The 16,257-nt window shown below is 40.9% G+C and overlaps 1 protein-coding gene across 1 annotated transcript; it reads left to right on the top strand.

Moving 5' to 3' along the window:
* The first annotated feature begins 192 nt into the window (after positions 1–192).
* On the top strand, positions 193–16,078 carry LOC125300157 (amphoterin-induced protein 2). Its single transcript, XM_048251809.1, has 5 exons — positions 193–266; positions 1,410–1,841; positions 3,555–3,724; positions 13,276–13,618; positions 14,940–16,078. The coding sequence occupies exons 2-5, from the start codon at positions 1,421–1,423 to the stop codon at positions 16,076–16,078; spliced, it is 2,073 nt and encodes a 690-aa protein (XP_048107766.1). The 5' UTR covers positions 193–266; positions 1,410–1,420.
* The last annotated feature ends 179 nt before the right edge of the window (positions 16,079–16,257 follow it).

The raw sequence follows: 16,257 nt of genomic DNA, 5'->3' as shown, positions 1-16,257 counted from the left end.
CAAGTGGTCCTGTAAGACATTAACTTGGGCAAGGCAAATAGTTATAGAAATCCTGTCTAGGCATAGGTGTGTGTGTGTGTGTGTGTGTGTGAGTTATAGGGAGTGTGTCCTCTGTGCATGTACGCATGTCTCAGGTGCTACCCTTTTCCTCCAGACTTTGATCTTAAGCAGACTGTGTCCAAAGATACTCCCTGTAACATAAAGTGCTGTGTAGAAAAATTCTGAGGCAAGTCACAAGACTAACAATACCTTGGTTCCACTGGCTGGTAAGTCATCTTTACGCTGAAATAGTTTTTTTTTGTAATTTTTTTTTATAATAGCCTATGTTTTATTTATTTTATTAGTGACTAAACAATCAAGCTGTATTGAAATAATTGTAATATGCATTCCTTATGTGTATGGGATAACAAAACACATAAGACTAACAATTTGGACATTGCATATGAGTAACAAGATTTCCTTTGAAGTTAGCTGGCTCTGTATTACAGTACAGACTGTATTACATTTCTCTAGCACTAGGGCTTTCATTTGTAGAGTGCTTCATTTTATGGATTTCTTCTTAGATGTTGTGTGTAATAGATTCAGATTGATTGTGAAACAACAGTGTAAACAATCACCTGCGTGGAGTGTCTTTTCCCCCGATGATGGCCGTAGCCTAACCATCTAGGTTTAAATCGTAAAGGAAAATTCCGGTATTTAGCACTTTGAGTCCCTTTTCTGGTTTGTTTTGGATGAACTAGAGTGGTGGACAGGTATAATGTAGGCTATACTGTAGGCTACTCAAACATGTCCTAAAACAACCCTTAACGTTCGTTTTCAAAACTGCAACTCACCGAGTGGTTAGTGGTGTTCGTTGATTATTAAAAGCAAATATATCGGCGCAATGTATGATTTCCAGCCGTATTATTTGCTATTGTGGAACTATTTATTCAGACACCTCACAACCGCGTATAAACTTCCGCTCAATATTTGAACCTGAACCTGAACCATGAGTCTTCCAACAGAAATCAATGGGATTTTACAAAATGCCAAATAAAACACGACAGAAACTGTATTTCGCTACGCTACTTGTTTTGGAACATCAACGAACACCACTAACCACTCGGTGAGTTGCACAGTTTTGAAAACCAACGTTATGTCTGTTGGCAGCCACTCTGAGTAGTCAAAGGCAATTCAAAACGAGTCAGAAAGGTCGAGACAGGACCAATCGTCAAAATTTCGGTGTCCACCACTCTAGTTCATCCAAAACAAACCAGAAAAGGGACTCAAAGTGCTAAATACCGGAATTTTCCTTTAACAATGTGAAACCGGAATAGTAAACACGCAGGGGTTAATCCATGAATGAGGATCTTATCTTTACGTTGTTGCTGATAGTGTATCTGTGTGTGTGTGTGTGTATGTGTGTGTAGGGTGGGCAGTGATGTCCTTGACCAAGGCAGTGTTCTGCACTGCAGTGCTACTTCTCCTCCACTGTGTGGCGCTCTCCACCTGCTCCTCATCCTCCACCTGCCCCCTGGCTTGCCTCTGCGAGAGGGGTCCCCACATAAACTGTTCCTCTCTCGACCTGCGAGAACTGCCTCAACATATCCCAGAGACTGTCACAACCCTCAACCTATCCCACAATGCCTTGCGCTCCCTGCCGCCCCTGTGGCCTGGCCGTAGAGGTCTGGGGGGGCTACGGTACCTGTGGCTGGACTATAACAAGATGGAGACACTGTCCCTGTGCGTGAGAAAAAATTGGGTGGGGCTGAAGACCTCAGCCAGAGAGAGGTGTGTGTCCTGGGCCCCGGCTCTCGAGGAGCTTTACGCTGAGAGAAACCAAATGCATCAGATCCCTAAGGGTAAGTTTAAAAATACTTGCACAGAATGCACACACACACACACACACACACACACACACACACACACACACACACACACACACACACACACACACACACACACAAACACACACATCCACAGCATGCCTACACATAGCACTTGACAGTAGATGATGATGGCAATTAGCATGTAGACTCCACAGGTTTATCAAAACTAACTGGATAAATAAATAAAAATGTCCTAAATAAAGTATCGCCGCCGGCAGAGTACCAAAACAAAGAAAAAAGGGTTTTCAAAAAAGGCACAATCCTCAGTGGAGGTCTTATTATAGAGGGTATAATTCTTTGTGCCTGTTTTTGCAGTAGTAGCCTAAACCATAATCAGACCTCTGTAACCTAGCCCCAAGGCAGGGAAGAGGGCATTTTGGATGTAATTTGCATCTCAGCATAAACGCAGCATATTAACACGTGCCCCTGACCACAACATGACTGAAACAGAAGCATGTACACACACACACACATTCCAGAGATAAATGATTGCCGTCCGTCATATTTTTGAACTTTGCTCTGAAATTATACAGGCACCATTAAGCACACTATCACCCTAAAGCAGGGTCAGTGTTCAGCCAATCAGGGTGCAAATGGCATTCCTGTACCTCATGACAAGTCATGACATAATATTTTATGAAAATGGATGAGTTATAAATGTGATGCATTATATAATGGATATTTTCCACACATTTTGGACATTTAGCCAAAAGATGATATGCATTACCCTGCTATTTGTGTGCATGTTAGGCTTTGCAATATAAATGTGCATTACAAGTTTAGAGATATTTGTCTAAAGTATAGCAATGGCAATTTATCAATATATTTTCATCCATAAGTGGGAAGACCAATGGCATTAGGTAGACCTTTGATACAGCATACAGTAATAAACAATGTGTGAGAGGTTTCTGAAGGCTTTCTTGCTGCTGTTTATGTTGTGGTGTGAGGACCAGCTGAGGGGTTTCATGCGTAATCCTAGTGTCTAAGATGGCCGTTCATTTGTTATTCTGCTCACATATGCTGCTAGGGCCTGCCCTCATTAGCCTAGCGCCCACAATGCCTCACTTCACACCCCACAACACAAGCTAAAGGAGCAAGCGACAGACACATGGACTCTCTTTTAAATGCTATCGGACATAACTGGAACTTGTTCTCTATAATCAGCAGAACTTGCATGAGCTGCAAATAAATGCAAATAAATTTGATCAATTCAGTAATGTTGTCATGTTTTTTTTTATGTGACAATAAATCATGTATTGATGTCTTACAATACATGAATAGCTCTGGTATATTTACAACATTCTGTTTTGTCCGAAGAGGGTTTCAGAAAAATGTTTATGAAAAGACAAGCAGAATCCCCAATTTGAGATATGGTGGCATCTAAAATTTCCCTCAGGATGAATAAAGTATCTACCGTATCTATCTATCTATCTATCTATCTATCTATCTATCTATCTATCTATCTATCTATCTATCTATCTATCTATCACTGCACTTATGTTGCCAGTATGTGTTATGCAAGTGTAGTTCAGGGATTGTAGATAAAGACCAGCAGAGGGTGTCCAATAACCAGTTGGGAATGGCCTTAAATGAATCAATCACATTTCCAAACAGAGAACAATAGAATACATTTCCCAATGCAATATTATATACCACTGCCTTCACGGCCTGCCTTCATCTCCTCAGGATTAGGGGGAAGCGCCAACTTACGAGTGCTTCAGCTATCCCATAACAAGATCCCTACACTTGGCATGTCTGACTTTGAGGGATGTGGACACCTGAGAGGAGTTCACCTGCAGGGCAATCTCATCAGGACTATCCACCCCCTGGCATTCAAAGACTTGCAGGAGCTCCAGGTAACGCAGTGTACATTCTTAAGGGAAGTTATAGAACATAAATTATGGGTAACACTTTATGGTAAGTGTACATGAATTATCATGAATTATCAAGTGTACATAATTATCACAAATTCGTGAAAATGCATTACTGTACTTCATTCCTTTATGAATCATCGGGAATTGACATGAGTTCATTGTCTCTCATTCATGACCTCATGAACAACACATCAACTAAAGCATTAGGTACTGGTGGGTACATCATTATGATTTATGATTTTTTAAGCATGATCATCATGATTACATGAATTTAATCTTAATTGCTCATGAGTTTCTCAACTAAAGTGGTGAATAATGACATGTGTTCAGAGAACTGCAAAGTCGAAAATCAGAATTTGAACAGTGGTGACCATATTTTTGGCAGAAAAAGAAATAATCATGTAGCCTGGGTTTTCCCATGCTGCCTTACACGCGCGATTTTATTCACGCTGCTGGGTAGCCTGGATTCCATGGAGCAAATTTTCGCCTCAGTTAGGGGACCAATCACAGAACAGAGGGAGGGCTGCAAGACGATGACGACACACCGAAGCCGTTATGAGCTACGTACAGACGCATTTGATAGACATTTGTAGCGCACAATAAACGGCTCTGGGCATTCGTAAATCACGTTTTTAAATAGCCTACAAGAAAATGAATGTCTAGTTCCCAGACCCCATCTAAATGAGATGAGGTCTGACGTTAGCCAGGCTAATAATCATGATCATGCTTAATAAAACTTAATTCATAAGGGTGTTCCCACCATGCTTTAGGTGATGTGCTGTTCATGTGATATTAAGATATGAAGTTATACATAAATCATGACTTGGTCTCCACCCAAACCGACATGGAGACAGGGCAAACGAGGGGGTGGAATTGCCTCCATTCTCTCAAACAAATAGGCCTAGGCTATAGCTACACTAGAGTCAACTTTGGCGAATTCGCTTCCTTTGAGTAGGCTATATTGCCCTCACTCTGAAGGCTGACCCAGCTGTACTTCTATTGACCTACCGCCCTCCTAAACTTTGGACTGGCTTTCTCGACTAGTTTTCTGAACATATGTCGCTCATCATCACTAGCTATGATCCAGGGGCGCAGGAGATATTTTGAAAGTGAGGGGGACCAAATTGTGAACACAAACCCATAGTGAGATTAGATTTCCAGATATTGGATCGCCACCTCTGGGCCACTTTCGACCATCATATTTTAAACTTGCCAGAATATTAAGATAATACCATTGATTGTTTTCAAAATATTTTTTGATAAAAATGGTGAAAACTGTGAGATGAGCACAACGCCAGATCTGCCCTCAGACCAGCTTCTTGCTATGTGCAATTCTACTTTTATTTATTTTTTTTAGATTTATTTCACACTACTTGGGCCAATGGTAGACTACTTGGGCCAATGGTAGAAAAAAGAAACATGGGATGTTGATATTTTATGAAGCCATGAATGAATCATCATGCCCATGATCCAAACATAGACTACCCTACATGATCAAATAGCCTAGTTAGGCCTACTTAAATTGTCTGGTATAAATCAAATCAACTCTCCACTGTGTGTTTGCAGTTAATATTTATGCACAACGTTATAACGGGGGCAGCCGTGGCCTACTGGTTAGCACTTCGGACCTGTAACCGGAGTGCCCTTGAGCAAGGCACCTAACCCCTCACTGCTCCCCGAGCGCCGCTGTTGATGCAGGCAGCTCACTGCGCCGGGATTAGTGTGTGCTTCACCTCACTGTGTGTACACTGTGTGCTGTGTGTGTTTCACTAATTCACGGATTGGGATAAATGCAGAGACCAAATTTCCCTCACGGGATCAAAAGAGTATACTTAATACTATATACTTATACTTATATATAACTTGAGTGTTGGCTTAACAAGTTACCAGTCCAGAACACACAGAAAATTGCAACAGAAAGTTGCCTTTATAATCAACTATTTGTTCTAACAGCACTTAAACAAAGCATTTATAAAATTGAAAAAAAAAAATTACAAGAACAAAAGAAGTAAAATAAAATACTGTTACTACTACTGTAGTAACTGTATCACATTATCCCAAGCTTCAAAGAGCTCCCCACGTCTGTGACAGGCAGACATGACACCGCTAAATTCTCAGATTGTTTATACCCCACACTGAACACATAAGAACGCTAGGCCCATCACCCTGGGGTGTGGTAGCCTACTCTCTGGGATTTATGCACCAAGGTAACTGAAGTATCCAATTTGTGTCTTGAAATTATATTTGAAATAAATGTCTTAGAACAAAAACGTTGATAGACTTGTATTGTATAGTTAGGCTAATGAAAACGAGTTGATAAGTAGACTAGTTGAGTTTGTTATCAATAAACATAACAGCTAATGTCATGTTGAGCAGGAGGAGTTGAGCACTAGGCTACCATAAATCCTCAAATTATGCCCGGAATTGATTCTATTTATAGCAGGACAAATAAAGGCAGGTTCCCATATACAAGACAGGGTAACAATTGCCCACCATACCAACAATTGCCATCAGTCCACTAGAAGACATTGTTTCGATTTAAGTCAATGTAACACCTCTTCTTAATATTTTATGTATTGTATTGTATTATGTTGGTTGGATTAATAGCCTATACGGTTGGCAAAGAAAAGTCGTTTTCCTACCATGGGTCTCTACACGTTCTCAAGCTCATTCTCTTGCCGCCCCTTTCGATAATTGTCAGAGGCTGAAGCCTACTACTAGCCTAAACACAATTGTTGCGACTCAAGGCATTCCAGCCTACGAATTTTTATTAAAAAAAGTTATAAATCATGCATAATTAAACAATAACTCAATTTAGGCTACTTGGCTACGCAAAAAGGTTTCCATTACAGCACAACCCCTATTCAATGAAGGGCTGCCTTGTCTCGCAATAAACAGCAGTGGAAATCCCGAAACTTTTTCAACTGCATGAAACTTAACAGTGAATCATCAAATATCTCCCAGATTTCAGTGCCCATCAGTCCCAACATTTAGCAATATAATCAAACAGTCCAAATGCCTAACCAAACCGAAAATGCTTTTGATAGCCTACCATTATGCCGAAATGCATACCGAAATGCATGTCTAAATGCAGGTTGGAAATATTTTAAAAAGCCTGCCTCGAATACCAGCCTGCCTCAAATAAAGATGATGATGAATGATTTATGCTAAGCAAGTAGCCTGGATTATTTTATGATTGTTAGTAGACAAACTGGCTTCAGATATCCAACAGAGTGAATATGAGATTGTGCAGTCTAACAGTAGGCCTACTGTAGATGGCTTCGGTTAGTGATGTGATGCTGTTAATGGGGAGTTTTACATAGTTAGGGACCGTTCGTTATTTATAAACGGGGTCACCGGAGGGATTTTGAGTGCTTCAATCAAAAGTTGCATGACCCTCCCCAGCCTGCAAGAAAATTTTCAACGACCCTCCAGCAGTCTTTTTAAAAAGACATGACCCTCCTCGCCAATTGTCGATATCTTCCCCCACGCTGTAAAAAGCTATGAAAAGACATCGACTTAAGCAATCTTTCTAAACTCACCCTCTGCTTTCTGATCTTGCACATCACACTTCACCAAGATAGTAGATTCTACTTACTCACTAAGATTGTTGTGGAAACACAATAAGCATGGAAACTAAATGCACACTTCCTGCAACTGCATACCTACTTGAAATAAGTTACTCCTCTAGTAAGTATTCACATGAAATAAAACAATAAAACATTGAGACCATTCAACAAAGCACACTGGGTAATAACAAATTCAACACATGAACTTGTTGCTATGGACTCGTCTCTAGGCTTCCTCAGTCATTGTAAAGCTGCCGAAGCTGAACATTGTCCAAAACTCAATTTCTCAGACGAGCGTCAATTTGGGAGCTTGACTACACTCCTTCTTTCTCAAATGACTTGAAAATGTCGTTTGCACAATTTCACAAATAATCACAGGGACCGAAAAATACCTAACATGCCAATTTTTTTCCGGGTTTAGGCCTATCATTTTAACTTTTCCCCGCTGTCTTGCCGTTTTAATATTTTCCCGTAGAATATCCCATATAACTGTAATACTCTCCTAACATGAGTCCTGCATTCTGGCCTGTGTGTTGTCCTGTTGTTACCCCTTGCCCTTCCAGAGAAACAGATGTATTCAAATCATCGTTTTGCTTGCTTAAATGCGAACTCAGAGTGATGTTAACCTACAGTAGGCCTATTTAAGTTAACGACGTGGTTGTCGTGGAGAGCACGATTCATTGGCTTGCAGTGTTGGCCATAGGCTATGTCTATGTGCGCACCTGCCAGGCTAAGAGCCAAAGAAATCCACCTGTATATTCACTCCAAGTTGGCCTACCATAACTTACCAACTCTACACTGTAGACCATAAACTGGCTATTTATACCAATGTATTTGTTCAACTGTATGAAGCAGAATTACGCACTACTTGGAACGTAACACATTTTTGTTGGCAGGAGAGAGAATGACAGCGATTAACAAATTGCACTTGTTGCTGGTTACCAATAAATAGGGCCTACTATATATTTTTTGCAAACAACAAAAACAGAAAGGATGGAGACAGCAAAGCTAGAGATGGGCAGGAACAAGGTCAATTGGTAGAAATGCTTGTCAAAACGTTAGGAGCTGGATGTGTGGATGAATGAAGCACAAGTATGCTTTATAAGCATGCACACTGTTTAAAGTTAGGCTAGGCTACACGGTAAACTAAGTAAACCAAAGTTAAATTTAGCTTTTTTAGGGCTGGATAAAGTTGACCAAATGGATATAGGCTGTTAGGCGTGAATAAAGTAGGCTACTTTGTTGCTCAAACCCTTCCAACGTGGGGACGGATGTTGACATTTTCCGTATTTTGCGTGAGAAACCCGGGAAATCTCCCTTATTTTCATTGTTCAATGTTGACAGAGCTATGGAACGAAAGAGAACGTTATACGGCGACAGAAATCAACAATCAAACAAGCCACTTTGATTTTTTGCTGTTTTCATTAATACAAAAGATGGGAAATAAAGAGAAAAAAAGTTAGGTGACCCTCCCCTCAACAAAGAATAAAAAGACATGACCCTCCCCTATTTTCCTCCGGTGGCCCCGTTTATAAATAACGAACGGTCCCTTAGCGCAAATCCTATATGTTATTATTTATTTAGCGTACCTATACGTTTTTTTTTTCTTATCAAAAGTGAGGGGGACGACGGCTGTCTCTTCAGCACTGCGGGGGACATATCCCCCTTGCCTGGTGTCCCTTTAGGTTATGTTAATTACTTACAAAGCTCTGAATGGCATAGCACCTTCATATATCTCTGAGCTTTTAATATCTTATCAACCACAAAGGAGCATCCAATTCTAATCTTTTAATTGTACCCAAAGTGCTTCACAAGCAAAGTGGAGAAGCTTTTATCCATTATGCCCCAAAACTATGGAACACCCTGCCTTTGTACATCAAGCAGGCGAGTTCAGTAAATATTATTAAAAAAGATCTGAAAACACCTGTATAGGAAAGCCTTTGGTTAGCTCATCTTATCCTGTAGAATACTTTTTCAGATTATTCTACATCTGCTGCCATTGGAGGGCGCAGCCAGCCAGAAGCAGATGGGCTCCCCCTATTAAGTCAGGTTCTGCTCAAGGTTTCTTCCTGAAATATGGGAGTTTTTCCTTGCCACAGTTGCCATATGGCATGCTTGTGGGGGGTAAAGGGTTAAGGCTGCCAGTCTTGAATGTCTGTGTATAAAGTCAAATAATTGCGACTTATGCTAAGAGCAAGACTGGCTGCTTGGAGTCCGCATCAATGGGGCCTAAGCATTTGTTAGCCTAGGCAATTGTCAGCAAAGCCTTTATATCCATAGTAGTATAATAGTATTTCTGATATGTTGCTGATTGGATCATAAACGGCAACAGCAACAAAGGGGAATGACTGACTCTTCTCTAATAACTGTGTTACATGTTATTATGACCGCCGAAAAGGCGGCGGCGGTCATATAGGTTTAGTCAGATTTTTTTTTTTTTTTTTTTTTTTTTTTTTTTCGCGATGCCCAAATTTCCGTCAATGATTCCTGGGACACTGAAAGACCGGGTACACGAAACTTGGTGGACATGTAACCCCACATGGATAGCATGGAACCATCGTTTTTCGTTTTGATCTGTAGCCCCCGCTGAATTGGACCCCCGAAAGGAGTGGTAGGGCAGACACAGTTTTCTGTGAATATCTCGAAAACCGTAGGGTTTAGGAGGACCATTTTTTTTTGTATGTTGATCTCAAGGGGCCATGTCAACCCATTCCATAACCACTCATTTCATGTATAGCGCCACCTAGTTAAACACAAAAAGTAAAAAAATGAGGTGGTGTAATTGAAGGTATCTGTGACCTAACATAGTCAAAACTGCACGAAATTGGAAGTGTAGGATCATTATGACACCCTCTGTATGCACACCAAGTTTTGTGGAATTCCGTTCATGGGGGCCACACAATAAATTAATTTATGTTACTATACACCAACTGGCCTGTAGGTGGCCGGAGACAGTTTTCTGTGAATATCTCGAGAACCGTAGGGCCTAGGAGGTCCACCTTTTTTGTATGTTGGTCTTAAGGGGGCATGTCAACCCATCCCATTACCACTTATTTCATGTATAGCGCCACCTAGTTAAAATGAAAAAGCAAAAATTAGGTGTTTTCATCTCAATATCTCTGGCTGAAAAGGTCAAAACTGCACGAAATTAAAAGTGTAGGATCATTATGACACCCTCTGAATGCATGCCAAGTTTTGTGTACTTTCGTTCATGGGGGCCTTACAATAAAATAATTTATGTGTACATTTAGTGACGATACACCAACAAGGATTCCGGGACACTGAAAGACCGGGTACACAAAACTTGGTGGGCATGTACCCCCACATGGATAGCATGGAACCGTCATTTTTCGTTTTCATCTGCAGCCCCCGGCTGGACTGGACCCCAAAGGAGGGTAGGGCAGACACAGTTCTCTGTGAATCTTTTATGGTATGTTGGTCTCAAGGGCCCACATCAACCTGGCTCATAATCACTCATTTGTGATTTGCCCCCGGTAAAAAAATGAAAATCAGTAGGATTAAAAGAAAGCCAAAATAAATATTCATCATCATCATGGCTGCATTTTCAGTATTGGCTAGAAGTAGTCGTTTGTCCACTAGATGCATGACGTTGCAGTGAGGCGTAATTTTGTTGGAAGTTAAAAGTGGGTTGAAAAACAATGGACGCTTCATACAAGGACTGTAATTTACCGCAGCTTAACATCTAATAAGGATAGGGACGATGTTCACATGAAGTGTAATTCCCATTTCTTCTTGAAGCGAAATAAATCTGAGGATGTTTATCGGACATGCTTGGTTTTTACTGCAGGTACGTTAATCTTGTAATATCAATAAGGACCTAGGTAATGTTACCGTTAGCGTTGGTTGAGTGATGGAGGCATTTGATTTATTGTATTTGTAGAAAACTATAAATGCGGTTATACCAAGCAAATGTATAGCAGCACTGTTTGTATCTTTCGACTGTCATTTATTGCACGTGCTACAAAATCATTCTGTGCAATGGAAGATTTACCAACGTTACACTACACCGGGTCTGATACAGTTTTGCCTATACATGCGTGAGACTGAGACGCCTGTTTATTTTGTTTTAAGTGCGTGCAGGGTGTGAGAGGGGAATCGATGTGCTTTGATTCCAGCTTGGTAGTTTTAGTCTGTGAAATTAAAAAGCACGCGGTGTGGGAAGTATCCAAACAATGACACCTTCATTTCATTATGGATGCTTTAGCAAAACACCTTAAGCTACTGTGTAGTGGGTCCCATTTAGAAGTGGCTACTTCATTCAAGCTTTCCTTGACTCATGGAGCTGCGTGAATGTTATTACAACTTTTCACCCGCGATATGACAGTTTAAGTCCGGCTTGATACTGTAAAGGCGAAGCCATTGGTTTCAAAGGAGATTTTATTTGTGTCCGCCAGCATAGCCTATTGACAATTTATGTTGTAAATAGGCCTACCTTATAATCCTACCTGTAGCTTAGGGGAAGCTAACAGCTTTCTATTAGGATCTAGTTTGTTAGTTACCGTTTTGTCATAACTCCCTGATGCATTTTGCATTTAGAATAGCCAGAGCGTGTATATCTCAATCGAAAATGAAACAATATCGGTGCCTATGGACTAGGCTGGGTGAACCCAGCTTGATCTGCCCGCTATTTATTTTTGATTTTTTAAAAGAATGAGCTTGGTCTGATGAAAGCCAGACTAGCCATGGACCTCAGTTACACAATGCAAGGGAACATGAATCAGCCTATATTTGCAACTAACAATAACGGACAAAAAGCTCTTCAACTTTGGCCCGTTAAAATGTGTATGAACAGTCTAGCGACGATTTCATCAAGGCCCATTTGGACATGTCAGTTATTTGCACCACTGGTTAGATGTAAAACAGCATTTCGCTTCAGACTAGGCTACTGTTACTTAATTTGTGCATTAACAATAACGTTTCAGACTACTGTTACTTAATTTGTGCATTGACAATAAAGTATTACATGAACTAAAGATGACTAAAATCTTATGTAGAAGAAGAAACATTCACAAAAAAATCCATCCATCCAAAAATGACCTTTGTTTTTGATAGCTGTTGAAAACGGCATGGAACTGACAGAGATGTTTTTGTTTATAAATACATAAAAAAATAAATAAATAAATAAATAACATTATGCTGATACCTTTTGCTTTTCCCAAATACAATGTAGCCTACAGGTGTAAGTGACCTTTTCATCAATCCAGTTGCAATGGATGAACTGTGATGAACTGCCCTACTTGTGATTGTTTAGAGATTTTAAAGGTTTTATAACAATTCTACATCTTCTTTGGCTATTCTACAATCTATTCACCTTTTCAGCACCAGTAGGGTACTTTCTGTGCAGCCGCTTTGCACACACACACTCAGGCATGCCAAACAAGCATACACAAAAGTTTCAAGAGTGGGGGATGGAGTAAAATATGGAGACAAATTGAAGTGTGATTTATTTTCGCGGAACGGATGTACAGGACTGAGCGGCGGTCATATTTTGTACCGCTATGCGGTACATCTAGTTTTCTATATTTCTGATATGTTGCTGATTGGATCATAACCGACCACAGCAATGAAGAAAAGTGAAAGTGATTGATAATGACTGACTGACTATTATTGTGTTACATGCTCCAAATGTAAAGCACTTTGAGCTGCATTCTGTGTATGAAAGGTGCTATACAAATAAAGCTTATTATTATTATTATTATTATTACTTAATTCATGCGTGAATTCATGATAATTCATGTACCCATTACCGTAAAGTGTTACCAAATTATGTATTGTGTACAGTGGATGTAATGTTAACTATCTATCTATCCCATTAATGCTAACAGTATAACATGTCTTTACAGAAGACTCTCAGAGTCCTCTCAGACTATTTCTCTTACTGAGTTCATATGTGCAAAAGAGAATGACATTCAGTCACTCTGTTTATACCTTAATTTTTAACAGGTTCTTGATCTGCGGTTCAACTTACTCACCACCGTTCCATCACCAGTGTACCTATCCCTGCTGAACCTGAGAGCTCAGGTGGATCTGACTAACAACAGGTGGAGGTGTGACTGCAACCTGCGAGGCATACGAAACAGGATGATGCAAACGGATCTGGACCAAGCCTTTCAATCCTGGAAGCTGGTGTGCTCATCACCACCACGCCATGCTGGGAAAGAGCTTATACATCTGAGGGATCAGGACCTGACGTGCCCAGTTCATGGATATGGCCATGTTGACCACTTTGATAAAGTGGCGGAAGAGGGAACCCAAATCCTGCTGCACTGTGGCACTAATAATCAGGGTAATGGCACTAACTGACACCAAAACATTTTGTTGTTTTGAGATATTAGATTAATAATGTGAATATGGCTGTTCAATTTTAGAGTAAAGTGTTCCATTTCATGAGTAAAAATGAAAGTACTCTATTTTCAGTGTTTGGAATAACGCCGTTTAAAAGAACGGCGTTAGGTAACAACGTTATTTTTTCAGTAACGGGGTAATCTAATTAATTACTTTTCCCGTCGTTACAACGCCGTTAACATTACTGGACGTTAAATGCGGTGCATTACTATGCATTGATTGAATAAACTGTGTAATCCGAATGCACCCCTGGCTCACAGCTAGTGAGGAGGTGGGTTAATAACGACGTAAGCGATTATGATTGGCTAAGGCAGAGTCATGTTTCATGATAGCCAATCAGAGCCAGTGTTTTTACACACTTGCCAGCACACGCACCACACACACACATGCACCAGCTAAAATAGAGATTCGACGAAACAGCAGCGGTCAGGAGCAATCCGATGAAAAGTTGGCATTTTCAAGGTGGAGATATAAGCACTACTTCAAATGCATTGTGGTCAAAGGCAAATGTAATGTACAATGTGTACATTATGCATCCGATGAAAAGTTTTTCAAGGTGGAGATATAAGCACTACTTCAAATGCATTGTGGTCAAAGGCAAGAACGTGCATGTAATGTGTACATTATGTCCAGGAGCGAAGACTTTGTCGACATCCGTTGTAAGCAACTCTAATTTAATGAAGCATCTCATACATCTAAAGCTAGTGGCCAAAAACACCGATACCTCCACCACAGATGATAGCTCGCCATCCACTAGCAAAGAAGGACTCGGACCAAAGTCCTCCAAGCAGCAAAAGCTAGATCTTTCAGCCTCACAACAAAAACCTATGACACAGGCTGAAGTCAACCGTAGGTCTGTCGATGTGCAATATCTTGAATTTCCCCTTGGGGATCAATAAAGTATCTATCTATCAATCTATCTAATAAATATCGAAAGTTATGTAGCCTACAAACATCTGTCTATTCTACTCATTTCAACTGGCTGCTCAAAAACTCCAAATTCTTTGACATATAGCAACTTTTTTTTAACAGTAACACAAATAGTCACTTTCCCTGGTAACGAGTTACTATTATCATAGAGTAATTCAGTTACTAACTCAGTTACTTTTTGGAACAAGTAGTAACATTCCCAACACTGTCTATTTTTGAACATTCATAATCAATAATATTTTACACTTAATACATGTTTTGGGATCCAATATTCATCTTATCCATGTAACTCTAGTCACTAAAGTTAATGCTATTTTGTCCTTTTTTTCTAGATTGTTCCCAAGCCCTCTGGTGGACTCCTCAGGGACAAGCCACTGGAACCCAACAGGGTCTGCTGATCACTGACGTTACTGAGAGAGATACTGGGCTGTACGTGTGTCTCTCTGGTCAACAAGAGGAACATGTGTCCGTTTTTGACCTCCACGTTCTCCACGAGGAAGCCGGGACTAGACTAAAGCGAGCGTTGGAACACACTAACTTATTTTCTCAAGAGGAGAGCCAGAGGAACCAGGTGAGAGCTGCAAAGACACTGGGACAGTTCAACCTGGCTATCTGCCTGTCTGTCTTCATCACCTTTATCATTGCCTTCATTATTGGTGTCCTTGTCAGACCATGCCTGGACACTCTGTGGAGAAAAGTCCACACAAAAAAAAGCTCTTCTGTCACACCGCCTTCTCAGACTATTGTCACCGCCGAGGACTCAGTTGTGTATGATAATGAGGGGTTTGCTATGGCAGATGAGCCAGAAGAGGTGCGTGTCGGCCAAAGAGTCACTTTCTCAGAGGTCAATCAACCGATCTACGACAGACCTGTTGATGGTGGCGACACTTCATCTGAAAGCAGCACTGAAAGTGAACATCTATATCAAAACAACAGCGAGAACTCTGTGGTGGTGGAGAACCTTGAAACGCAACAACAGAGCAGCAGTAGCAGCAGGACCACCCAAGAGCCTTTATATTCAGAGATAATTAAGCAACAAGGAAGTGAAACCTCAGGGAGAAAGAAAGTCGTGGAGTTTGAGCCCATTCCTGATCCAGATCCGGAGGAGCTCACAAAGGACACCAGTAGCATATCATCAGCATCTACTATCCCAGATCAGGATCAAACCTATGAAAACGTACAGCTCACAACGAGAAAGACAGAGGGAGGTAAGCCTCAGGTGGATAACACTCGTGAACAGACCATAAAACAACAAAACAGCTTAAGCCCAGTAGTGAAGCCTGTTCCTTTTCCTGTGTTCAATCCTGAGCCCTTTACCGACTGGGCCACCCAACTGATGGAAGAGAACAAAGAACAATCAAATCCCTTGGATCCAGACCTGTGGAATGACAGCGGGAGAGCTTTTCCTTCACTGATGGATCTGAACGATCAAGCACACAAGAAAAATCACACAGCCAACCAGTTGAGGTGATAGGGGTGCCACCAACTGCAGACAGTGACATCGATGTTGCTCTACCACAGCCAAAGCCACTTGAGGTGCAAGCGGATGAAGACAAGGTGCCAGTCAATAAGGGATATGATGAGATATCAAGGCGTAGTTCCTCTACTGACAGTGTAGACAGTGGAGATGAGCCAACAGAATACACAGTG

This window comes from Alosa alosa, chromosome 9 (genome assembly GCF_017589495.1).
Source record: "Alosa alosa isolate M-15738 ecotype Scorff River chromosome 9, AALO_Geno_1.1, whole genome shotgun sequence".
In the NCBI taxonomy this organism is placed as follows: domain Eukaryota; kingdom Metazoa; phylum Chordata; class Actinopteri; order Clupeiformes; family Clupeidae; genus Alosa; species Alosa alosa.
This window is presented reverse-complemented; position numbering and strand designations above follow the sequence as displayed.